At 42.3% G+C, this 25,348-nt stretch overlaps 1 protein-coding gene across 5 annotated transcripts in view; it reads left to right on the top strand.

Moving 5' to 3' along the window:
* LOC149218003 (sulfate transporter 4.1, chloroplastic-like) overlaps positions 1 to 25,348 on the top strand; it is a 290,950-nt gene that overhangs the window by 255,059 nt on the left and 10,543 nt on the right. For all 5 annotated transcript variants that reach the window (XM_089383729.1, XM_089383730.1, XM_089383727.1 and 2 more), the window contains 2 exons: positions 13,755 to 13,893; positions 14,107 to 14,195. In XM_089383729.1, the coding sequence (XP_089239855.1) occupies positions 13,755 to 13,893; positions 14,107 to 14,195 (228 nt within the window). The remainder of the gene's footprint in view (positions 1 to 13,754; positions 13,894 to 14,106; positions 14,196 to 25,348) is intronic.

The following is a 25,348-nucleotide window of genomic DNA, read 5'->3' on the forward strand; positions in this document are numbered from 1 at the left end:
GGATTTATTTTCTGAAAACCAAGGATGAGGTTTTCTGTCAATTCAAGGAGTTCAAGGCTCTGGTGGAGAATCTGACTGGGAAGAAAATAAAAGTTTTGCGCTCAGATAATGGTGGAGAATATGTCGATAAAGACTTCACTGATTTTTGCGCTAAGGAGGGCATCAGAAGAGAGTGGACAACTCCCTACAATGCGGAGTAGAATGGGGTAGCAGAAAGAAAGAACAGGACTATTTTAGAAGCAACTAGGGCCATGATGTATGATCAGGATATGCCAAAATTCCTATGGGTAGAAGCATGCAACACAACAGTCTATGTTCAAAACAGGACTCCTCATCGGGCATTGGGCAAGATTACTCCAGAGAAAGTCTTCACAGGGAAGACACCTGAAGTCAGTCATTTCAGGATATTTGGGAGTTTAGCATATTGCCGCATACCCGAAGAAAAGAGGAAGAAGCTGGATCAGACTGCGGAAAATGGATATCTGATGGGATATAGCGAGAACGCTAAGGCATACAGAATCTATCTTCCAAGGAGCAGGAAGGTAGTAGTACGACGAGATGTAAAGTTCATGGAGGATAGGGCTTTCAGAAGATCTCGCGAGATGCCTTCCGAGGAGCAGTCGAAAGAGGAGCCGTTGGTTAAGCCTCTTCAACCAATAGAAGTCAAGAACTCTTCCATAAGATAGAAAGATTCTTAGGATGAGGAGGAGCGAACAAAAGCACCTGCTAGCAGAGGAAGAACTAGCAGGGAACTTTGTCAGATTCTGCAAGATACAAAGGACTTCATTGGCGCACCAAGAAACAATAAGAGGGAGCGAAAACAGCTAGATAGATATCAGGCATTAGTAGCTCAGGATGGAGAGCTTGTCAGTTTCAAAGAGGCAGCTCAAGATCAGGTTTGGCTTGATGCGATGGTGGAGGAATACAACTCCATAATGGTAAATGATGTCTGGGAGGTGGTGTCAAGGCCTCAAGACAGATCAATGGTAGGTTCAAGATGAATCTACAAGATCAAATACATTGCAGACGACAGTGTTGAGAAATACAAGGCCAGGTTTGTGGCTAAGGGGTATGCTCAAAAGGAAGGGATTGACTATGAGGAGACCCTCGCCCCGGTAGCCAGGTATACATCTATTAGAACCGTGATATCTCTTGCAGCCTAGATGGGATGGGAGATCCATCAGATGGATGTCAAAACAACATTTCTGAACTGGGTAATAGAAGAGGAGGTATACATTGAACAACCAGAGGGCTTTGAAACTCATGAGAAGAAGTCTCATGTATGCAAATTGAAGAAAGCCTTGTATGGGTTGAAACAAGCACCGAGAGCATGGTATTGTTGAATAGATGGCTACTTGCAGAAGATGGGGTTTGTCAAGAGTGACGCGGATTTGAATCTCTACTATCTGGTTGTAGAGAACGAGCCACTAATCTTAGTATTGTATGTGGATAATCTATTTCTGACAGGATCATCCAGGCTCTTTGGGGACTGCAAAAATATTCTAGCCACAAAATTCGATATGAAGGATTTGGGACGAATGCACTACTTCCAAGAGTTGGAAGTTTGACAGCAAAAGGGAGAAATCTTCCTTAGGCAAGGGAGGTATGCTACAGACATCCTGAAAAGATTCGGGATGGAGAACTGTAGACCTATGGCTACGCCAATGATCACCAACTGGAAGAAGATTGATGTATCAAAAGACAAGGATGTCGATCCCATTCTATACAGGCAACTCATAGGGTCCCTGATGTATTTGGTCGATACCAGGCCAGACATTTGCTACACTGTCAACTCCCTCAGTCAGTTCATGGTGGAACCGAAGACGGCGCACTGGGAAGCAGCCAAACATGTTCTCAGGTACTTACAGGGAACAGTTGATTATGGACCCTTGTACACCAGGAGTAAGGATATCAGATTAAGTGGACTTACTAATGCAAATTGAGCAGGAAGTTTAGTGGATCGGAAAAGTACCTCTGGGTACTTTTTAAACATTGGATCGGGAATGACCTCTTGGTGCAGTAGGAAACAAAAGTTTGTGGCTCTGAGCTCATCTGAGGCAATGGCAGCAAGCACAACTTCGTGTGAGGTCATATGGCTTAGAAAATTGCTTGTGAACCTATTAAGAAGGAATATGGAGGCGACCAAGATCATGTGCGATAATCAGAGTTGCATCAAGGCTCTCTGAGAATCCAATATTTCATGATAGGTCGAAGCATATTGATATCCGGTGTTACTTTGTCAAGGACTGTGTCCAACAAGGAGCTGTACAATTGAGCTACACTCCTACAAGAAAACAGGTGGCGGACATCCTCACCAAGGCCCTTTGAAGGACTAAGTTTGACTACTTCAGGGAAAAGATGGGGATGGTAAAGAACCCATTTCAGTAGCAGAAATGGGAGTAATAACAGCAAGGATGCAGAGGGAGTTGTAGTGCGGATGCAGTGTTGGGAGAAAGGACCAGCAACAGCACAGATGTAGAGGGAGTTGCAGTACGGATGCAACAGTGGCAGTGGCAGGGCCATGGGTAGTAGTACAGGATGCAGTAGTGTAGAGGATGTTGGGAAGCAGGCCTAGCATCAGCACAGGGACTGATGCCGGATGATCAGAGTGATGCTCAGTAAGGAGTATTATTAGAGCACAACCCTCACTTAGAGGGAGTGTTGATTTGGGGTAGCATCGGATGTGCTCTAGCCACGAAAATTGGTGGAGAGGCTAAGGCACATGAGATCTCCAATACCCAAAAAGGGTTTGGGCAAATTCTAAACGGTTTGGGAGATATTAAAATAATTAATATTTTTAATGGAGTCCCTAAGTCTAAACTTAGGGAAAATAAAATATTAATGTGAATTAATATAAAACTGTGTTAGAATGGTCCAAAAGTCATGGATCAAGCCAGATCTAATCTTAGCCGTTGATTAGGGACTTAATCTCAGTCGTTGATGTGTTAACGAGAAAAGTATAAGAAGAGGCTTGAGGGTCACTTGGAGAACATACAGGGGGAGACTAGTCAGTTCAATTTCTGGAGTGGGGTTAGCTGAGAAATTGAACCAGTGGTCTGGTGAGCAGTCAGAAGGTAGCAAGTATGGAGCAGAGAGGCAGGATCAGCCACTAAAGATCAGCGCTGAGGCAAGAGAGGCAGACACAGGGCTTTTCAGTCAGACGCAAAGGCAGCAGAAGACTGTGTAGTCACTAGCTGGGCATGCATGGGTGATGCAGAGAGGCCCAAGGCTGACGCAGTCAAGCAGGGGTTGACGCAAAGGGTTGGAGAGCCACGCAGAGGTTAGTCGGGTTGACGCTGGGATTGGGAAAAGTGCTAGAGAATTATTTCTCTCTGTGGGTAAGCCAGTTTGGCACCCTGTTGTACTGAAGAATTGTTGAATAATAAAAACCTCCCTTTGTTGCACCGGTTTTCCCGCATTGGGTTTTTTCGGGCATTGTTTTCCAAAATAACTGTGTTAATGTGTTGATTCTTGTGCATATATTTGTTTCTGTATTATGGTGTGATATTTGCAACAATATTTATTTTAATGTTTATTGAAGTAATTTCATGAATAATTTATTTTGGAATTAGTAGAAAAAGGAAATCAGTTGCTGCAGTGATAGAATTTTCACACTCGGGAGATTTTGTGGGGCAAAGAGGGAGCAGTTCAACAAATCGACTTTCTGAGCAAAGGAGGCTCATTGTGGAGGAGACACGGCTCCTAGAGGAGGTGACATAGTTCTAGCGCAGAGCTTGGAGCAACCATCGTTGCCCAGCTTTGGGAACAGCCGGGTCATCTGTGGGGTTTGATCATCCAGTTGCTGAATTTGCCGGAATGTTTGTCTCCGGATAGAGGCACTTCTGCCAAGATTTTTCTCTGTTGTGTGAGCCATATCTAGCACCCTAGTTGTATTCAAGAATCTGCTTAATAATACAAACCCTCTATATGCTGCACCGGTTTTCCTGAATTGGGTTTTTCCAGGGACAATTGTCCAAAAACAACGGTGTCCTTTGTGTGATTTTCTCAGTGTATTTCAGTGCATGATTTGTATGTATGTGTAGGCTGCAATAGTCTTTTACATCAATATTTATGTAATTAAATAACTTGTCAATGCAAAGAACAAGTAGGAGATGTTAAACCAGTAATTGCAGTAGGGGTTTCTAATGTGTAGATTCAGAAATTTTCACATGGTATTAGAGCAATTGTAGATCATAGGCGACTAGAGACACCAGCCAAGAAATTTGGAGAATTTGTAGTAGAAAAGCAGTTGTCCTGAGTGACAGCGTTGTTTCAGAGCCAGAAACGCAGAAGGAGTGGTACAGTGCAGAGAAGAGAAGGTGACGTAGTGCCAATGGCAACACTTTGAGCTAGATGAGGTTGACACAGTAACTGGGAGAAGCCCACGCAGTAGCTGTGTCAGTTGTCCAGGCCAACGTAGAAGCAGAGGGGGGCAGATTAGGCTCACGCAGTGCCACGTCATCTTTCTGAGCCAGGAAGGATTGACGCAATGGCCAGGAGGAGCTGATCCAGTTCACGCAGTGATTGCGTAGAGCCAGAAGGGCTCATATTCTTTAGTTGTCAGGGCTAAGGGAGCAGAGCAGATTTCGATTTGAGGCACTGGTGGGATGCTGTTTCTGTTGGTGCAGAACATTGTCTAAGGAGACTAAACCATGGTAGAGGGAATCACTGCCTTGACAAATTTCTAGCCAAGAAATCTAGATCCGGGTTGCAGCAACAAAGGAGGATTAGAGAGGAGCGATTCGACAGTTGGCTGAAGGATTTCCGAGAGGGAAAGCAGGACTCAGAGGGAGTCTAGAGAGGAGCTTGTTCCTTAGGGGGTTCTTACGCCCAAGGAATCCAGATCCAAGTCCTGCTAGATTGACGACAGGAGAGGGAGAAGAGAACAAGTCCAATTTTTTAGCAGAGATGGCAATGAATGGGTTGAGGGATCAGGATAGATTGGACAGAGCATCCAATTTTGTCATCTGGAAGGCCAGGATCCTGGCAATCCTAGATAAACATCACATCAAGGACTATGCCTTGAAAGTGGTTGCTATTTTGGTTGACGTTGATGCGGAAAAAAAGTACGAGGAGGCCCAAGCGAAGGCAATTGCATGATTCTAGACCCGGGTGAAAGATCATGTAGTACCACACATTGCTGAGAAGGAAACAACAAGGGGGATGTGGGAGACCCTGACCACCTTGTACCAGGGCTCTTCCATGCAACAGAAAATGCTATTAGAAAATCAGCTAAGACAATACCAGATGCAGAAGGGAGAAGAGACAGATCGCTTCCTTCTCAAGTTGCAAGGGATTCACGACAATTTGACTTCCATGGGGTCTACTCCAGATCCTGAGTTCATGGTTAGGACTACCCTGAATGAAGTCACCAAATATTGGGAGACATTTGTCCAAAGTATTTTGGGCGGAGATGTGGGCATCTCTTCGACAAGAAGAGCTCAAGAGGATGACCAAGACAAGGAGTAGCGACAAATGAGTCTAAGTCAAGAAGGAGGAGGAGGAGGATGCAACTCTCGCATCGTCGGGACAACAAGTGCAGCAAAAGAGGAAGACCAAAGACATCACCAAGGTCAAATGCTTCAACTGTGGGGAGCTGGGACATTATGCCACTCAATGTCCCCTAAAGAAGGGTAAGGGGGAGGCTTCTGATTCAAAGGCTGCTCCAACAAAAGCGGACAAGGATGGTGAGGATGACGATTGTGCCATGAGTGCTCATGCACCTCTGGAGAAGAGGTGGGGCGATATGGAGTTGTAGTCGAGAGGACTACATGGGGTCAGGATCCTTGAGGTTCCCAAACTCTTGGATCACATACGGCTACGGGAATCGTTAACGACAGTAGCAAAATGACGGGTGTCCGTTGGAGCGAGCTGTGATGGAGCGACGTGGCATTGCTATAGTGCCAAAGTCTGAGGCAGCGCAGTGGATGTTGTAGTAGTGTGAGAGGCACAAAGCAGTTTGCAGCAGCGCAGTAGTAGCAGAGGGTCAACACAAATTAGCAGCGGAGGTAGCTTCAGCATCACAAGGCATCCATACTAACCAGGATGTCAGTTTTTGGGTGAAGTTTTAGTTGCTTACTTCTCAGCAACTGAGTTGCAGTGCAGCAGTTAGCAGTGGCAGTGTTATGGGTAGCACGATGCAACATTTTGAAAGGGAGTTTCAGTACAGATGTAGCAGTAGCAGTGGCAGAGTCACGGGCAGCAATACAGGAAGAAGCAGTGCAGTGGATGAAGGGCATCAGGCAAAGCATCAGCAGCACAGAGGACCGATGTGGTGGATCAGTGTAGTACTTTTGTTGAGAAGTGTTACTAGAGCACATTCCCCGCTAAGAGGGAGTGTTGATTTTGGGTAGCATCAGATATGCTCTAGCTGCGAAATTTTGTGGAGGGGCTAGAACGCATGAGATCTCCAAAAGCCAAAAATCGTTTGGAGAAATTCCACTCAGATGAAGAGTTATTAAAATAATTAATATTTTTAACGGGTTCCTAAGTCTAAACTTAGGAAAATAAAAATATTAATGTGTATTATTAAGAATATGGATGAGAAGGTTCTAAGTGACGAGGATCAAGCCAGTTCTAATCTTAGTCGTTGATTAGGCACTTAATCTCAACCGTTGATTCATCAATAGGAAAAGTATAAGAGGAGGCTTGAGGGTCAGTTGGAGATACACCAAGAGATCAAAGAGTTCGATTTTTCTGGGGCATGGTTTTCTAAGAAAGTCGAGCTAAGTGATCTAAGTTGCAATGAGGGGCAGTTTGGTAAGGGAACTTCAGTCCAAGGCTGAAGAATACATAGCAGAGAGGCAGAGCAGCGCCGAGAGAGAAAGCGCAGTCCCAGAGAGGGTGATGCAGAGGCCGTAGAGGCTGATGCAGAAGCCATAGTGGATGATGCAGGCCCTTAGAGGCAGCATTGGGGAGATTTTGTGGGGCTAAGAGGGAGCAATTCAACAAATCGACTTTCTGAGCAAAGGAGGCTCACTATGGAGGAGACGCAGCTACTAGAGGAGGTGACACAGTTCTAGGAAAGAGCTTGGAGCAACCATCGCTGCCCAACACTGGGAACAGCTGGGTCATCTGTGGGGTTTGATCATCCAGTTGCTGAATTTGCCGGAATATCTGTCTTCAGATAGAGGCACTTTTGCCAAGATTTTTCTCTATTGGGTGAGCCATATCTGGCACCCTAGTTGTATTCAAAAATCTACCTAATAATATAAACCCTCTATATGCTCCATTGGTTTTCCCGAATTGGGTTTTTCCGGGGGCAATTGTCCAAAAATAATGGTGTCCCTTGTGTGATTGTGTCAATGTATTGAGTTCATGATCTGTATGTATGTGTAGGCTGCAATAGTGTTTTACATCGATATTTATGTAATTAAATAACTTGTCAATGCAAAGAATAGGTAGGAAATGTTAAAGCAGTAATTGCAGTAGGGGTTTCTGATGTGTAAATTCAAAAAATTTCACAACAACCTCTAAGGAACCCAACAAAAATGACTCATTTCCCAAGCAAGCCCCTCCAAAGGAACCTCTCCCTAAAATTCCTCCTAAAAAGGATCCCCCAATAAAAGCCAATCTTAAAAAGGATCCCCTAAGGAAAGAGAACATCAATAAGAAAGAAAAGGGCAAAGAGGTTGGACTCAACATTGACATAGGGACTACTATAGGGAAAATAACTATACTCGTTCCTTTGAAAGAGATTGCAAAACTTCCTAAACAACAACAACAAATTAAGAAATCCCTAGGTTTTGCGGAGGAAGAACTACTCGAAGACTTGCAAAACTTTCATATTCTTGATCATAACTTTGGGTATGAATGATTCATGCTCACTTTGGCTATCAACGACCTCGTAGTGCATAATTGTATGTTAGACTTGGGGGATTTTGCAAACATCATGCCTTTAAAAGTCATGAAGCAATTAGGTATGAACATCACTCGGCCATATAAGGTAAGTAGTTTTAACTCTAAGCCTATGGAGGTGGAAGGTCTCATAAAGGGCCTTAAGGTTTATTTGGCTAGGAATCCTGATATATCACTTCTCATAGATGTTGTTGTCACAGACATCCCTGATGTGTGGGGTATGCTCTTATCTAGGAAATGGGGAGCCATTGTGGGGGGTCATCTCCAAATGGACTTGTCATATGCCACGTCGCCACTATCACGCAATCTGATGGAACCCCTTTCGTCCTTTATAGAGAGCCTACTTACCCTTCTCATATGATTAAGCTAGGATTGATCCCATACTACGAGACACATGAGATTGAAAAGCCTTCTCCCATTCTCCCTTCACAAGAAGTTTGTATTCTCAAACAACCAAACCAAAAAACAAGCAAAAAGTGGAAACCTTTAAAAGAATATAAGGTCGGGGACTTGGTCTTGGTCGATAAAGACCTAATGCCTGTCAAGATCCACGGGAAAGTTGGGTAGGACTATTATTACATCGCTAAACTCAACGATGAACTATGGCCACAACCAGTCAACTCATATCACCCCTTTCCTTGACACTTGACATTAGAACTAACATGATATGATATAGCGATGTAATAACATGATTTTTGCATTAGAACTAACATGATATGATATTTCTCATTGTAGATTAGTTGCATTTAGTTTAAAATTTCCCTATTTTATTTTCCTGTTGATTTTACGGCCTAACACTAAGCATGGGTGATCATAAGACACCATAGAAATATGTTGCCCTGTGGGTTTAGTCTTTGATATGTGCAGGTAATGAGTCTATGGCAATCAAGAGATTGATAGTGTTTTCATGACCTCCAGTTTGAGCAGCGTTGCCCACTTTTTCGAGAGATCATGTCCCAGTGAGAGCCAAATGTTACCCACCACTTTGTGGGTGATATCCCTAGGAGAATTTTTTTCGCCGTGATTGTCCTCAACCGGTAGTGAACAATCCCTTGCAGCAACTAACTAGCTCATTTGTCATTTCTCTGCCACCTGAGCTATCCATGTGGTCCCTCACCCATCTATCATGATCGTATGTTTGAAAGTGGGCTCCTAAACCTAAAGGTATGCCTTGTCATTTTGTGATTGAGTATTTTAGTTTACTTGTCATGGAAACTCTTGGGCATGGATTAATGGGCAGATTCGGTAGAAAGAGTGGACTAGGTATGTGCTCTTGTCCCCTAGGTCTCTTTTGGATGTCAACCTTGGACCCTAGTTCTGTGGGGTCTCTTTTACTGACCTTTGGGCTTTAGAGATGGTACTACATGGGAAACCTTGATTTTGGTTGCGTGGTCCCGCTCCCCAATCCACATATATCATTCCCCTCCTACTCATTATAATCCCATTCATTACTCCTCCCACATGGGTCCAAATTCCTTCACTGCATCCACAAAGGGTCATTCTCCCCCTCCCCTTTGCCCACACCTTGGGTCGGCACTGAAACGATGTTCAGAGGTTGATGCAGCTAAAAAAAAAAGAAAAATCATAATTGGCCACATTCAACAAGAAATTGTATCACAAAATGCAAAAGATGGTTGGGAAAAACACGTTAGCACATGGGCAAAAGCCAATACATGAGCTCTACCCCCTTCCATGGCCATCAATCCGGTTCCTATATGCCCTAGATGAGCCTCTTCTATCATTCAGGAACTCATCATTGTCCCAACCCCTGGTGGGCGATGAACTGCCCCACCTTAAAAGGGGTATCCATTGATATACTTTACGCATCATGCTCGCATTCCCTTGAGTCCCGAACAGTTAACCAAAGAAAAATCATAAGAGGCAAAAGGCGTATGAAGAAGGGTGGAAAAATCAAGGTCGGGGTAACTCAGGTACCACAATTTTTCCCTCCGACACATCATTTACCCAAGTGTGGGCTTCCATTTTATTAGCTACCCCTATACCATGGCATGTGAGCCAGGATTTCCCCTTCATCCCCTACTTCGTTCCATCACTTTATCACATGCCACCACCATTTGAAGGGTGTACCATGGACTTACCACCCCCTTTAGAAGCAAAAACTACCTAACAATTGCTTGGTTAACCCCCCTTGGAGCTGGGAGACATTAGCACATGCCAAAGCCCACCAGATGGTTTCCATCTTGGGTTTGGTTTCCCTATACGGGGTCCTAACCCTCCAGAGGGATACATTGGCACATGTATGGTGTGTAAAGTCATTTAGAGATTGCTCGTGGTTCACCTATTGGACAAGGAAGATGCACCTGGTTCACCATGCCTAGTCAGCTCCACAGTTACACCATACCATTGGTAGATGGTTCAGGATCTATATGATGATGTGGCATCACTTATACCATCATCCTAGGCCTTACAGATGGTCTACAAGCATCTTCGATCTGTTTGGAGATCCACGAGGACACTCGTGTGCTCCCACATCCATTTGGGAGCACCATAGGTTTATTACTTGGAGAACAACGGGCCAACCCCTTTTCCTATGTTGCAGGAAACGTGGCATAAAGGTCCGTTTCCGTACGGAAACGGGTACGAAATGCGGAAACGCGTTTGGTACGGCCGTGAAACGCGTTTCCGGCCGTACTGCCACGTTTTCCAAAACTAAAACGTGGCCAGTACGGCCGGAAACGTGTTTCAGGGCCGTACGACCCACATTTCCTCATTAACTTGTGTTTTTTAAATTTTTTTTTTTTAATTTGTTTTTTAATTTACTTTAAGGGTATGTTAGTGACTTCTAGATGTGTGTCTAAAGTTATAAAAATGAATTTTTTCCCTAGTGTTGATATGCAGTTCATCAGGAAGTTTGAGGCATATGCAGTTCATGGTAATGTTAAATTCTTAAAGTAAAAGTGATATTCTCCTTTATTTTTCATTTTCATCCTTTTACTTAAATTTTTAACATTACCATGAAATGACTCAGGATGTTTGAGAGTGGTTTCACCCTCATTGGATTTCATATGGAGAAAGTAGAATTTTAGATCTCACTCAAAATCCAGCAGACTTATTTGTTTTTCAGGATTTCAGGATTGGGGGGATTGCAATGTTTCCATTGGATTTTATCATGTACTAAGGTATGGAACTTGTATTTAATCAAGAGAATCAAGCCCTCTATGCAGGGGAAACTCCCAATAATCAAGATCATGTAGGGTACTAGGGTATGAAACGTGTATTTAATCAAGAGCACTAAGGTCGTTCGACTATGTAGGAGGAGACTCCCAATACAACAGTGGTCCTTCTAAAGAATGGGATGTGGATGCAGAAAATCCTGATTTGGATCTCTCTCTTGCAGCCTTATAGTCTTTATTGTACTTGCAGCCTCATATATTAATATAAATAAAGACTGATTTTGAGATTTGGATATATAATAAACGTTGCTTTTGCATATTCCAATATTTTTATTTTCATTATGTGATCATTCATGAGAAAATGTGATGTAAATTAAATCTTAATGTTTAAGTGTAATAAATTACAATGTATCATTTATGCTTTATGATTGCACATATATATATATATTTAAATATTTTCAATATATATATATATTCGCGTTTCCCCGTTTCCAAAATTTGGGGAGGTCGCGTTTCGTATCGCTTCCCGTTTTGGAAACTCGTACCTGTTTCCCCCTTTCGTGCAACTTAGCCCTTTTCCACTATTTTTGGGAATCTTATTTCACATTATGACACCTATGGACTTCATTAGGCCTCCTCTAAGGCGCAACGACACATGTTATTGATCATTCGACCCTCTTGAGAGGCATACTCCTTTATTATTGAGCTAGTTTAGTGGGCTTGTCACCAAAGGGTTTTTATTATGCACATTATTTTATTTTAGGGGCTACATTAGACCAAAATTAGCTAAATTGAATTCATTAGGCATTGTATAAATAGATGATAAGTTGATTCATTCGCTCATCATCACTTGGTTTGGACCATATCTACTTGTGAAATTTTCGCTATCTTTTGAGGATGATATTTTTGGGATGAATGGATGAATTTCGATGTTTGGATAATCTTCTTTGTCTTGGAGCTTCTATGATTGGCATATCTTGGTGATTGGATATATTCTTCTTACATGTAAGTACCACGTTAATGTTATTCTTGTTATTTATCTTGCTGCATTCATGATACTCGGATTTTTGCTATTCTAGGATTAATTTGTTGCTTTTCTTGGAACAAAATTGTGGAAATTAAATCTCTAAGTAGTGTTGTATCATGTATGGATTATGTTTGAATGAATGAATGTTCCTAGAGACAATCTTGTTGAATTTGTCTTGATAAGTCATTGAATATTGCTGAACGAGGTATAAATGACTTTGAAGCTACTTCCATTAAGCCCTACTGCCTAGCGAAGTTTCTTTCTAGGCCTCCTTGACAAGTGGAAATCAATCCAAAGCCTAAATCTTCCATGACTCCATCTCTCCCAAAGAGAAAGGCACTAGTCCTCCTCTGGTAATCAACTTTAAAAGCATATTTATCATTCTCCTCCTCCTCTTTCTAGGTGTAGCCCCATTAGGTCTCCTAGGGCATCAATTTTCTTGCAAACCATCCACTCAAAAATTTTAATCTCTTGGCCCCTACTGCATTGGTGAGGCTCCTAGGTGTCCTCCAAACTTAAAGCCATTCTGACAGTTGGATCCCGAAATATCCCAAGCCCTAGCTCTGAGACCGAATTTTGCCCTTGGTTTCCTTAGGCTAGTAACCTCATTGGGATCATTGCATTGCCTTTCATTAGAAATTCTTTCTTTGATCCCCTTCTCCTCCCTAATTAGGCCAAGTACATCATTGGTTGCTCAATCCTATCCACTTGACTTAATCGGGGGTCCACTTGGTCCCGCGTGGTCCCGTTCCTTACCAAAGCTAGTTCTTCAAAGGCCACTTGGGAAGTCAAGTTTCACAAGGATTTTGAGGATTAGGGAGCTCCTTTGTAATCCATACCCCTTAAAACTAAACCTCAAGACCTCATTACCCTTCCCTAGGAAACCCTACACCTTGCTTATAAAGCAAGCAAACCCTAAATTTGAGTTTCTCTTATGAAAGGGTCATCGGAACCACTTCATATTTATTACATTGACTCATCAATATTAAGTGTTTCCTTATATATCGGGTCTCCTCCCATCGGTGAAGGTCCGTAAAGAGTAGGGAACTTTCGCTGAGGTGACAGTGGGCTATAGCACCATTGTTACCCTTGACCTAGCAGTTACCCCTTTAGGATCCCCTTCTAGGACCCCTGCTAGTTTGAGCAGTAACACACCATATCTAGGTAATGGATGTCACACAATGGAAAACCATACCAACTAATGACTAGAGTTGCAGAGATATCATCTAGCACTTCTGGGATCATGAGCATGGGAAATGATATACCATTGTATATAACCAACTGACGAGTAGTCTGCAGATGAATGCAACTGATAAGTGGAGAATAGCAGGTCCAAGCTAATGCGCAGAATCCTATCAAAGCAGCAACAAATCACACCCAACTGAGTGTGTCTCTAGGGGAGTTGCAGGAAGGGCAACACTGCCATTTGGCCCCCTCCTTTATTTTTCACTTAGAACTTTTTGTGCCTCTTTAATTTAGCCAAATTCCAAGTACCTTACAAGCAAAACCTATACGCCTTTAAGTCCTTTTTTTGGGTTATCTTTCTTATGATATGTTGATTATTCTTGGTTTTAAAATTAACTACACATTAATATTGATGTACAATTCCATTTTCTAACAGTGATGACTCTAATGCATTAGTATTTTATGTTGTGTAATTTTATTTTTTTCTTGATTCATTTTAGTTTCTCCCATTTTGAGATTAAATATTTAAATAAGATTTATTGTTTACGCAGCTGTACTAGGTCGTCTTCCTGGCACTACAGTATATAGAAACATCAAGCAATACCCAGAGGCCTATACATACAAAGGGATTGTTGTTGTCCGCATTGATGCACCTATTTATTTTGCAAATATAAGCTATATCAAAGAGAGGTTTGGAATTTGTGTTCTCATTGAAAATATATTATTTTTTAAATTCTGAAATCGGTTTGAATGTGCATTTGGAATCACAGTAGGTTTGTTCATTACAAAAATAGGAACTTTCATTTTCTCATTTTTGATGCAGGTTTGAATCATGGAAATAAGTGTTTTACAACTTAGTAGCATGTGAAAGTTTTACACAGGAATTCTTTTTGTCTTAGCCAGGTTACAAAAATATGAAGTTGGCTTTGATGGGACTACAAATTCTGGAATTGAAGTTAATAAAATGTCCTATGTTGTCATCGAGATGGCTCGTATGTACTTGAACTTTGAATCTTGTGGTTTTTTAGTTTCTGTAGTGTATCCTTCAACCATAAGTCTTAACTTGGTGTAAGTATTATCATATACTTTGATTGCAACATACATCGATATTATATTGGATGTGGCCAACAAGATGTTTGTTTCTCTGCAATTGACATGTGTCTGTATAAATTATATAGATCCATGGCAAATAATTTCCATGATAATGATTTTTTGATTTTATTCTCAATTTATTTGTTGTAACTTGTTATTTAATACTTCGTAAGTTCCATTGGTGGTGTTCCTTCCTAAGTCGACATCCAACTGGAATGTCCAACCACAGATGCCACCTTGGGTTAATGGATGGAGATTGTACCACTATCACTTCAACACAATTTCCCCTTCAATTTGGGCCAACTCTCAGAAGGCCAAGTGGGGTATCGCCTAGTCCATTAATAATAGAGTTCAAGTAAATATTTATGGTAAATTAGTCTATGAGAGTTTATGGTTTACTTCAATATATGATCCTCAATTATATAAAAATGTAAAGATATATAAGGATTCTAACAATTAAGTGATTAAATGCCTTAAGGTAACACTTCTAAGACAATAGAATAAACCAAAATCATTCACTTAAAGTATTACAAGTTAGAAGCTTGTGGATCAATGCCAAATCTGATTTATGAAGTATACAAGAAAGAAAAACTCATGTTTGCAATGGTTTGATTAACATCTCAAGAAAATAGCACTTAGAAACTAATTAAGATCACATCCACACAAATTGACCTTATGTGATATGCTTTTAAGTGCCATTCAATTAAATGTTTGGCTGAGGACAAGTCCAAAGTAAAAAAATTGATGTCCTTGATCTTCAAATCTGTATTTATCAGTGTTGCAAATTTTGCAATTTTGCCATCTTAGACTTAGGAAGAGTGGGTTTGGAGGACCCCACTTGGCATTTTTGACTTGAGGATGCTCCAACATAGGAGTAAGGAAGGCAAATCCATTTCTTAGTGGGAAGTGGGGGCCACCCAAGAGGAACACTGTTAATTTTAGATAACAATGGTATGTTCTATGCTTAGCACAATTTACTTCAATGTTCCTTAGCAGCCCAATGACAATTTCCAATCATTTACAGTAGCAATTACATTAACCATTAATCACATTGACAGTAAATGCAGATAGAACATAGAAACATATGCAGAAGACAAGCCAAGACAAGAGGACACCAGATTTGGCGGATGTCAGGGAAAATCCCCAATGTGGGGAAAACCCTTTGATCAAATCTTCATATTATTATTCAATAGTTCATCAGAGAGAGAGAGAGAGAGAGTACAAAAATCAAATAGAATAGCCCAATACAAAGTTAAATCAGCCCTAACAAATTATGTAGTCAACTGCAGTTAAACTTCAGCCCTAACCAGAAAGTCAGTGCTGGTCAATACAACATCAAACCTTCTCCAATGCAGCTCAGTCTTCCTTGGTCAAACTCGGCCTGAATAGGAGGTCGAATGCACAGCCCAAAATAGCGTGGTCAAAGGAGAGAGAAAATCTGCTGTAATTTTCTGCGGTCAAACAGAAGTCAACCCTGAAGTCAACGCAGGTTAACATGTCCAGAAAATCTCGGTTTTAGTGCCAGTCAATGCGACCTCCCAAAATCAGAATTTTGACCCTTAAAACGTAGTCAAACAAGGTCAAGAACCCTTTGGTCAATGCTGGTCTGAAGTCTGAAATTTTCGGCCTGCAATCTGCCCTTGAAATTCATCCTTCATCCACACGTGAGAGAGAGACAGAGGATACCCAAGCTGTACAAACCAATTTGATGAAGAGAGAGAGAGAAGAATGTGTGATTGAATGATGTCCAAATGAGGTGAGAGGTCACTCTTATTTGTACAATTTGTTGAGGGTGAAACGACACATCTATTGGGCTTCTTGAGCCTACATTAGGCTAAGGCCGACCTGAACAATTTGCACATGTGAGTGAATAAATTCAAAATTTCACTTCTGCTTGTCCGAATGAGATGATCTTTATATCAAACTTGGACCTCTCGAAAAGAGGAATCCAATGCAATAGTCATCTCTATCATATGAGTTGCCCCAAGGTGGAATTTGGCCCTAGTTGCCAATTTTAACAGTCCGTCTCAACTAGGGAGAATTCCACCTGCCAATCCATCTGTCATCATCATGCCATCCGGTCATCATGTTACCATCTCTGTCATCTTTGTTCTGCTCTACTCTGTTGAACCATGAAATAATAATAAAGAAAAAGTGATCGAAAGTGATTCGCAAGACCTTACCACTCTCCACTGACTAAAGTCAGTCCATAATCCCAGATCAAGTTGTTGAACACCATGCATCCTCTTCATAGGGAGTACTGTAGTACATGATGCATCCATCGGTAGTGCTATGGTCCCTAACCACTTTTCCCAACTCATTGGCCAGATGAGAGGTACTTCCCATGGGTCCCAGACTCATTGTTGATTTGGGGTAGCATCGAATGTGCTCTAGCAACGAAAATTGGTGGAGAGGCTAAGCACATGAGATCTCCAATACCCATAAATGGTTTGGGCAGATTCTAAATAGTTTGGGAGATATTAAAATAATTAATATTTTTAATGGAATTCCTTAGTCTAAACTTTATATGTGAATTAATATAAAACTGTGTTAGAAGGGTCCAAAAGTCATGGATCAAGCCAGAGTTAATCTTAGCCGTTGATTAGGGACTTAATCTCGGTCGTTGAATTGTCAACGAGAAAAGTATAAGAGGAGGCTTGAGGGTCACTTGGAGAATACACCGAGTTGATCAAGAATTCGATTTTCTGGGGCAGGGCTTGCTGAGGAAATCGAAGGAGTGATTAGAGTTGCAGCTGAGGGGTAGTGAATACAAAAGCAGAGAGGCAGAGAGGGTACTAGGAGCATCAGCACAGAAGCCGGGAGAGAGGGACGTAGAGCCAACTAGAGGCCACGCAGAGCCAGTCAGGGCCCACACAAAGGCAGCCAGGAGTTGCGCAGTGCCAGAGAGAGCCAACATGGGTGACGCAGAGGCTCTAGAGGCTGACGCAGTGCCTCCAAAGGCTGATACAGGGCAAGTTGGGGTGACGTTGGGCCAGAGAGGCTAACGCAGTCCCTAGAGGAAGACGCTGGAGATTTCGTGGGGCAGATTGGAGCTGAGAGCTGTGGGATTGTTCATTCGGGATTTTAGCCGAAATATTTGTCTCCGATTGAGAGGTACTACTACCGAGATCATTCTTTGTTGGGTGAGCCAGTTTGGCACCCAGATTGTATTCTAAAACTGCTTTATAATAAAACCCTCAAATAGCTACACTAGTTTTCTGACATTGGGTTTTTCCAGGGACATTGGTCCAAAAACAACGGTGTCACTTGTGTGCTTGTTTTTTCTTCAGTTGATGATCTGTAATGTGTTGAGCATGTACTTGTATTTATTTTCAGTATTTACATGGTAAATAACTTGTTAATTAAACAAAACAAGTAGGCAAAAATAAATCAGAAAGTACATGAAGGATTTCTAACAGTTAGACTTAGAAATTCCAACATGGTATCAAAGTGTGGTTGCAGATGACAAGAAAACTGAGGGCATCTGCCGAGCAGAGTAGCAGCAGCAGAAACAACTGTCTCGAGTGACAGAAGTTGTTCCTAGCAGAGAAGCAGCAAGGAAGGGGTGACGCAGTGCCTGCATCATCAAGTTTGAGTCGGGAGGAGGATCAGTGCAGTGGTAGAAGGGAGCAGGCCTGACCTACGTAGTGCCTGATCATCTTTCTCAGTCAGGAAGGATTGACGCCTGCGGCCAGGAGGTGTGCATTTTGTAGATGCCGGGATTGCGCAAAGCCTAGAAGCTCTAACCTTCAGTTTGTTGAAGCATAGGAGGCTATGGGTAAGTTGTAGAGTGAAGTTAGTGGGGTATTGTGGTCAGAACAGTACCTAACAGAGCAAGACCAAGGAGGAGGGAGTTGCTGTCGAGGATTTCTAGCCAAGAAATCCGGATTAGTGGTGCGGCAGCACTAACGATCGAAGTGGGGGAATCTCGACATTGGCAGAGGGGTTTTGAGGAGGGAAATCGAAGCTCAGAGGGAGTCACACCAAGAACTTCCAGGAGGGGAGTAGAGGAGCAGCGAAATGACAGTGAACAGGGTAAGGGACCGGGACAGACTGGACGGAGCCTTAAATTTCGTAGTCCAGAAGGCCAAAATCTTGTCCATTCTAGACAGAAATCGTCTCAAGCACTTTGCCTTGAAGACGATAGCAATCCCATTTGACCCAATTGAGAACAATAAGTACGAGGCAATGGCGAGGGCCAAGAGCATCATCCTTGACGGGGTCAAGGACCATGTAGTACCACATATTGCTAAAAAGGACACAGCAAATGCGATGTGGGAGGCCCTGACAAAATTGTATTAGCATACTTCCGTTGAGAGGAAGATGCTCCTAGAAAATCAGTTGTGATCATACCAGATGCAGAAGGGAGAACAAATAGACATCTTCCTCAGTGGATTGAAGGAGATCTGGGGTCAGCTGACTTCCATCGGGGCCACGCATGATCAAGAATTGATGGTGAGGACAATTCTGAATGCAGTCTCAGAAGACTGGGAGGTGTTTGTCCAGAGCATACTGGGCAAGTCGACCCTTCCAGATTGGGAGGAACTGTGGGCAGCTCTTCGCCAAGAAGAGATCAAAAGGCTAACCAAGGCGGGAAGCAGCAGCAAGGGGGTCAGAATCAAGAAGGAGAACGAGGAGGATGTTGCCCTAGCATTTGAGGGGAAGCAGTAGAAACGAAAGAAGAAGGACCTCTCCAAGGTCAAATGTTACCACTGTGGGGAACTAGGTCACTATGCGAGCCATTGTCCAAGGAAGAAAAGCAAGGGAGAGGCTTCTGAGACCAAGGTTGCACCAGCAAGGGCGGAGAAGGAAGTGGAGACAGATGATGATTGTGCCATGAATGCTCATACGCCACTTGAGAGGAAGTGGGGATACATCGAGCTATAGTCAGACGGACTACAGGCGATGAGGGGCAGGATCCTCGAGGTACCCAACCTCTTGGATTATACGTTGCTACGAGAGCCCCGAAGAGGAGTAGCAGTACTGGTGGATGTCGATAGAGAAGGATGCGGATGGAGTGACAGAGGGAGCTACTCAGCAAGATTCCCAGGACAGCGTAAGGCAACAATGCGAGATGCATGGAGTTGTTGGAATAACGCAGAGGTTAGAGAAAGGGCACTTGTCACCGACAGAGGGGGTTTCAGCATCCTGGGTGTCTCTAGCCTGACAGAGATTTCAGAGTTGGGAGATCAGTTACTTACTTCTCTGTAACTGAGTTGCAGTGCAATAGTTAGCAGTGGCAGTGCTATGGGTAACACGATGCAACATGAAGAGAGGGGTTGCCGTAAGAATGCAGCATTGGCAGTGGCAGGGCCATGGGCAGCAGTACATGATGCAGAAGTGCAGAGGATGTTGGGCAGCAGGCCTAGCATCAGCACAAGGACCAATGCCGGATGATCAGGGTGATGCTCAGTGAGGAGCATTACTAGAGCATAGTCCTTGCTAAGAGGGAGTGTTGATTTGGGGCAGCGTCAGATGTGTTCTAGCCACGAAAATTGGTGGAGAGGCTAAAGCACATGAAATCTCCAATACCCAGAAATGGTTTGGGCAGATTCTAAACAATTTGGGAGATATTAAAATAATTAATATTTTTAATGGAGTCCCTAAGTCTAAACTTAGGGAAAATAAAATATTAATGTGAATTAATATGAAACTGTGTTAGAAGGGTCCAAAAGTCATAGATCAAGCCAAAGTTAATCTTAGCTATTGATTAGGGACTTAATCTCGGCCGTTGAATTGTCAACGAGAAAAGTATAAGAGGAGGCTTGAGGGTCACTTGGAGAATACACCGAGTTGATCAAGAATTCGATTTTCTGGGGCAGGGCTTGCTGAGGAAATTGAAGGGGTGATCAGAGTTGCAGCTTAGAGGCAGTGAATATAGAAGCAGAGTGGGTACCGGGAGCATCAGCGGAGAAGCCAAGAGAGAGGAACGCAGAGCCAGCTAGAGGCCACGCAGAGCCAATCAGGGCCCACGCAAAGGCAGCCAGGAGCTACGCAGTGCCAAAGAGAGCTAGTGTGGGTGACGCAAAGGCTCTAGAGGCTGATGCAGGGCGAGTTGGGGTGACGCTGGGCCAGAGAGGCTGATGCAGTCCCTAGAGGCAGACGTTGGAGATTTCATGGGGCAGATTGGAGCTGAAAACTGTGGGATTCTTCATCTGGGGTTTTAGCCGAAATATCTATCTCTGACTGAAAGGTACTACCGCTGAGATCATTGTCTGTTGGGTGAGCCAGTTTGTCACCCAGATTGTATTTTGAAACTGCTTAATAATAAAACCCTCAGATAGCTGCATCGATTTTCTCGCATTGAGTTTTTCCAGGGACATTGGTCAAAAACAACGGTGTCACTTGTGTTCTTGTTTTTCCTTCAGTTGATGATCTGTAATGTGTTGAACATGTACTTGTATTTATTTTCAATATTTACATGGTAAATAACTTGTTAATTAAACAAAACAAGTAGGCAAAAATAAATCAGAAAGTACATGAAGGATTTCTAACAGTTAGACTTAGAAATGCCAACACTCATATGCCATAGGAGAAGGTGAACCACTCATCCAATGCATATGTCAATCATAGGGTAAGTGAACCTCTCACCCTATATACATGTGTCAGCAATTGTAGGGGAAGGTGAACCACTCACCTTACACACATGTCAACCATCATGGGGTATCACAGGGGAAGGTGAACCACTCACCCTACACACATGTCAACCATCATGGGGTATCACAGGGGAAGGTGAACCACTCACCTTGTACATAGTGCATCATTAAGGGAAGGTGAACCACTCACCCTATGGTCGCTCATAGCTCCAAGAAGTACCCCAAGCCCTCAGGAGCTCCCAGAACTCAATGTCCAACTCATGCGGGACCCTCATAGGAGTGTCTTTCGACAACTCCAAGTCTCTCTTGGAAGGTTAAGAAAACCAAGCCCATTCTTTCCGTTGAATCCCCCCACTAATCCATGCCCAAAAGTTTCCATGATAAGTAAGCCAAAATACCCAACTACATAATGAAAGGCTATACCTTCGAGGGTGGAAGACCTACCTTCAAACATACAATCATAATAGATGGGCGAGGGAGCATAATGGTTGGCTTAGGTGGCGGAGATGGTGGCACATCAAGCTATGTGGTGGCTGCAAGGGGCTACCGACTGAGGACCATCTAGGGAAAAAATTTCTCCTATGGATATCACCCACAGATGGTGGGTAACAACCCCCTCTTAATGTCACTTGGAGCATGCTTGAGTTTCTTGGACTTCATCTCAAAAAGTGCAAGCTTGTGTAATCATAGGGAAGTTGTGTTGGACACTTGGAATCACGTCCTTTATAGTGGGATTTTTTAGAAGGTCACTCTGCTATGTCATGTTAACTCCATTGACCCTTTACATTTTAAAAGTTCTTGGCATTGTATTCGAATGTCACCTCGTATATTTTCTGGAAGCTTTGTTTTGAATTTGTTTTCAATGGTGGTGTGTTATGTATCTTGTCTTTCTTTTTGACAAAGTAAATGTGCCATTGAAAACTAAAAGCTCTATCCTTTGGAGAGATGCAAGAGGTTGCCCATTTGAGGCATAGACTGACTTGAAGTTTTGTCGTTTAGGTAGACCTACACCCATTTGCATATTTTAAATTGGATTATATTTTTTTTTAATGTAAGCAGTGTTGACCACTATGTGTCAACTACCCATAGCAGTACACCCCCTTTTTTCGCAAAAGGGGTAGCGCTTGATCAACGTGTCCGTGTTGTTCGACTATCATCATCAGCGTGATCATGCTATATTGTAAACCCTTTCTACATGTGTAAATTGTAAATAATCTCAGCAGATCTGTGTTGTGTATGTAATTGCCTAGGTAAAGCTAATTTTTTGATGATGATCTACATTCTGGAAGGTTTTTTTGTCTCACCGATCCATGATCGACAGAGTTTTCCTTCAGCCTTACCCCAAAGCCGAAATGGATTTTGTCACCAGAATGTTAGGGGAGTCCTAGTGTGCTAGATTGAGTCTATGTAAAAGTGATTTGGGAATAGTCCTAACTATTTGGTTAGGTTATTTTATTACAAATTGCTTCATCTGCTAGATTATAGTTGTGTCGCAGAAATGGGTAGTCTGTGGGGGTCTTGGTCAAATGGGTTTTCCCCATTGAGATGTAAAAAATAAAAATAAAAATCATGATGTAAAATGTCTTGAGGGTTAGAAAAATCATTTCTCCCCTCATAGGTCCTAGGTCCTAGGTAAATTTAAATTTCCCAGAGGTAAAATTCGTGGATCCTTTAAAAAATTAAATCTTAATCGGTCCAGGGACTAAGGTTAATTGATTATTTTGCTAAATTTTATATCTTAGGTCCCTGCGGTTAAATCAAAGTCAAAGTTTTGAGGAAATAAATGCAAAATTTTAATTTTTGAATATATTAAAATGCATTTAATTGAAAATTTTGAAATTTCCTCAATATTTAAAATTTCGACGAATGAGATTAAAAGAAATTTTGATCCTCATCAACGGTCGAGATCGCTTTGACAAGGATCACTCGAACTAGCCGTTGGGAAATTTATCTTTAAATAGGGGGTCAGTTGTCAGTTGAGAGGATTCGATCTTTTGATCGTGTACTAAGCGAAAAGCTCTCTCTTGTAATCTTTTCTATGAGCAATAAAGAAAGGCTTTGGGGTTAACTTGGCTGGTGTTACTCTTCGCGGAAATGCTATAAGATGTATTATTTTCATGCATATATTTCTTTTTGGCCATTGATATAGATTTCTGAAGGGTGATTTAAGTACAGGTATCTTGCTCAAGTTACTGGGGTTTAAATGGTAATTTAAGTTTTGAATATAATAGCAGGTATCTCTATAAGATCCGAATTTTATTATTGTTCTCTCACTTTGTGTTGACGGCTGAATTGAGTTTTGCAGGAAAGTCCTTGATTATTAAATCATCGAGTGTTCGGGGAAGTTCTCGGCTGAACCAGCCAACTCCCGATCCGTGTTTTCTGAAGAGCCCAGTTTGAATTTGATCCCAGGTTTATCATAAGATATTATTTTTATGGGTGATGCATGAAGGGTTTCAAGCTTAGTACCTCCAAAATTAAAAAAAAAATAAAATTTTATGTGCTAAATTGTCAGATCTCGCTGTTGGGAGCCGCAGATCATCAGATCTGGGAGCGGAGTCGGACTCACACTCCCTAGATCTGATAGATCTGCCATTTATGTACATAGATCTGTAATTTTTTTTGTTTTTCTGACTTAGGGTTTCTAGGGTTTCATTTATTTTTTGCATATTCGGGTTCTAGCTGTTTGTTTTCAGGAGCATGTTGCAGATCTGAAGGTGAAGTTTTATTTTGAAGCCAGATCTAGGCCCTGGAGGGTAAGATCTAGCCTCAGAACCAGCTCTTGCAGGGGTATCATTTCCGCAGTCCAGGGTTTTAAATTTTTGTTTATCTGGAGGCGATCTTACATGGGTTTCAAGCAATAAATCTGAAGCAGAACATATAAATTTTGTTCAAAAGTCTTTGAGGGTTTCACTGCTAAATTTCAAGCAGAAATATAATCCGGAAATTTCTGGGTTTTTATTTGCGATTTTGTTGAAGAAATTTCAAAATTTTGATGAAAGTTTTGTTGCCAACGTTCTTCTCTTTGTTGTTCGATCTATTCTCTGCCGACGGCTATCAAGATCGCATCTCCATCCATCAGTACTTCTTCCAAATCTTGCATGCTTTCCTCACATTGCCATCTGGCCTGCGTAGCTCCATTTCTTCCCTTGTTGTCCACGCAGCCTGTTGACCCCTCATCATTGCCATACTAGCGACTAAACCCTCCATCTGCGTGATTTCATTGCTGCCCTTTCACGCTGCCAATCCTTTCCAATCTGTTATCTCGCAGCCTTCGCGCTATCCATAAGCCTGCGTATAGCTCATCCTCACCAACGTGCTGCCTACCCTCATCTCCCTCGGATCCCTGCTCCTCGCTGTTGCTTACCCTCCGCCCATAGTTTTAAAAACCGCTCAGAAAAACCGGTAACCGGTCAAACCGGTCGGTTAGCTAGCTGGCCGGTCCGAACCGGCCTAAAAACCCGGTCAGACCCTTCATTTGCCCGATTTTTGGCCCTAACCGGTGAAAACCGGCCGGTTTAGGACAAAACCGGCCGGTTTGTTACAAACCGGCCGGTTTTAGGCACAACCACCATAAAGTTAAAAAAACATGTTTTTGACTGTGTTTGAGGGGTTTTGGGGGGGGACTAAGGGTGTTTCAACCCTAACAATGTTGGCAATTAATGGTAATGTTAAATTCTTAAAGTAAAAGTGACATTTCCTTTAATTTTCATTTTCATCCTTTTACTTAAATTTTTAACATTACCATGAAATGACTCAGGATGTTTGAGAGTGGTTTCGACCTCATTGGATTTCATATGGAGAAACTAGAATTTTAGATTTCACTCAAAATTCAGCAGACTTAATGGTTTTCAGGATTTCATGGTTTGGGGGTAAACAATAAATGCAATTAGAGCTCCAAATGATAAGAAAAACTCCTGATCTAGATCCCATTGTGTTGGACGATATTGATCCAACATCAGAATGGGTGGAGGAGACTGAAGAACCTGTGTTTGAGGCTGATTTTGATATCGACATGGCTTTGGCGGGGGATGAAGCAGATTATGTGGTGGCATCAGAACCAGGATCAATAGCGGCATCAAGGAAAGGCAAGGAACCAGTGGAAGGCACTAGTCATGCAGGTCGACAAACTCGTGCTTCCATTAGGTCCACTTCTATTGTCATTGGTGGCATTGATACTGAGGTTGCAGATCAGGCTGAGGCATCCTCAAACTCTGAACCAGATGATGTCTATGTAGCTCCTGATGATGATCTTGTGTCTACTACTAGTAGTGGTAATGAACTTGATGATTGATCATGTGTATACTGTAGACTTGTAGTAGGCCAATGGCCTCAAAGCTTGCAGCAATGTTTTTGGACTTTATAGGCCATTTAGAGCCTCATTTGTTATGTATTTTGCTATTTTGTTGATGATATGTATTGCACTCGGTGCCATTTTGATGTATTCACCTTTACAT

The sequence above is a fragment of the Pinus tabuliformis genome, chromosome Q, assembly GCF_031772625.1.
Source record: "Pinus tabuliformis cultivar Carrire ecotype Pingquan chromosome Q, CPIR1, whole genome shotgun sequence".
Classification (NCBI taxonomy): domain Eukaryota; kingdom Viridiplantae; phylum Streptophyta; class Pinopsida; order Pinales; family Pinaceae; genus Pinus; species Pinus tabuliformis.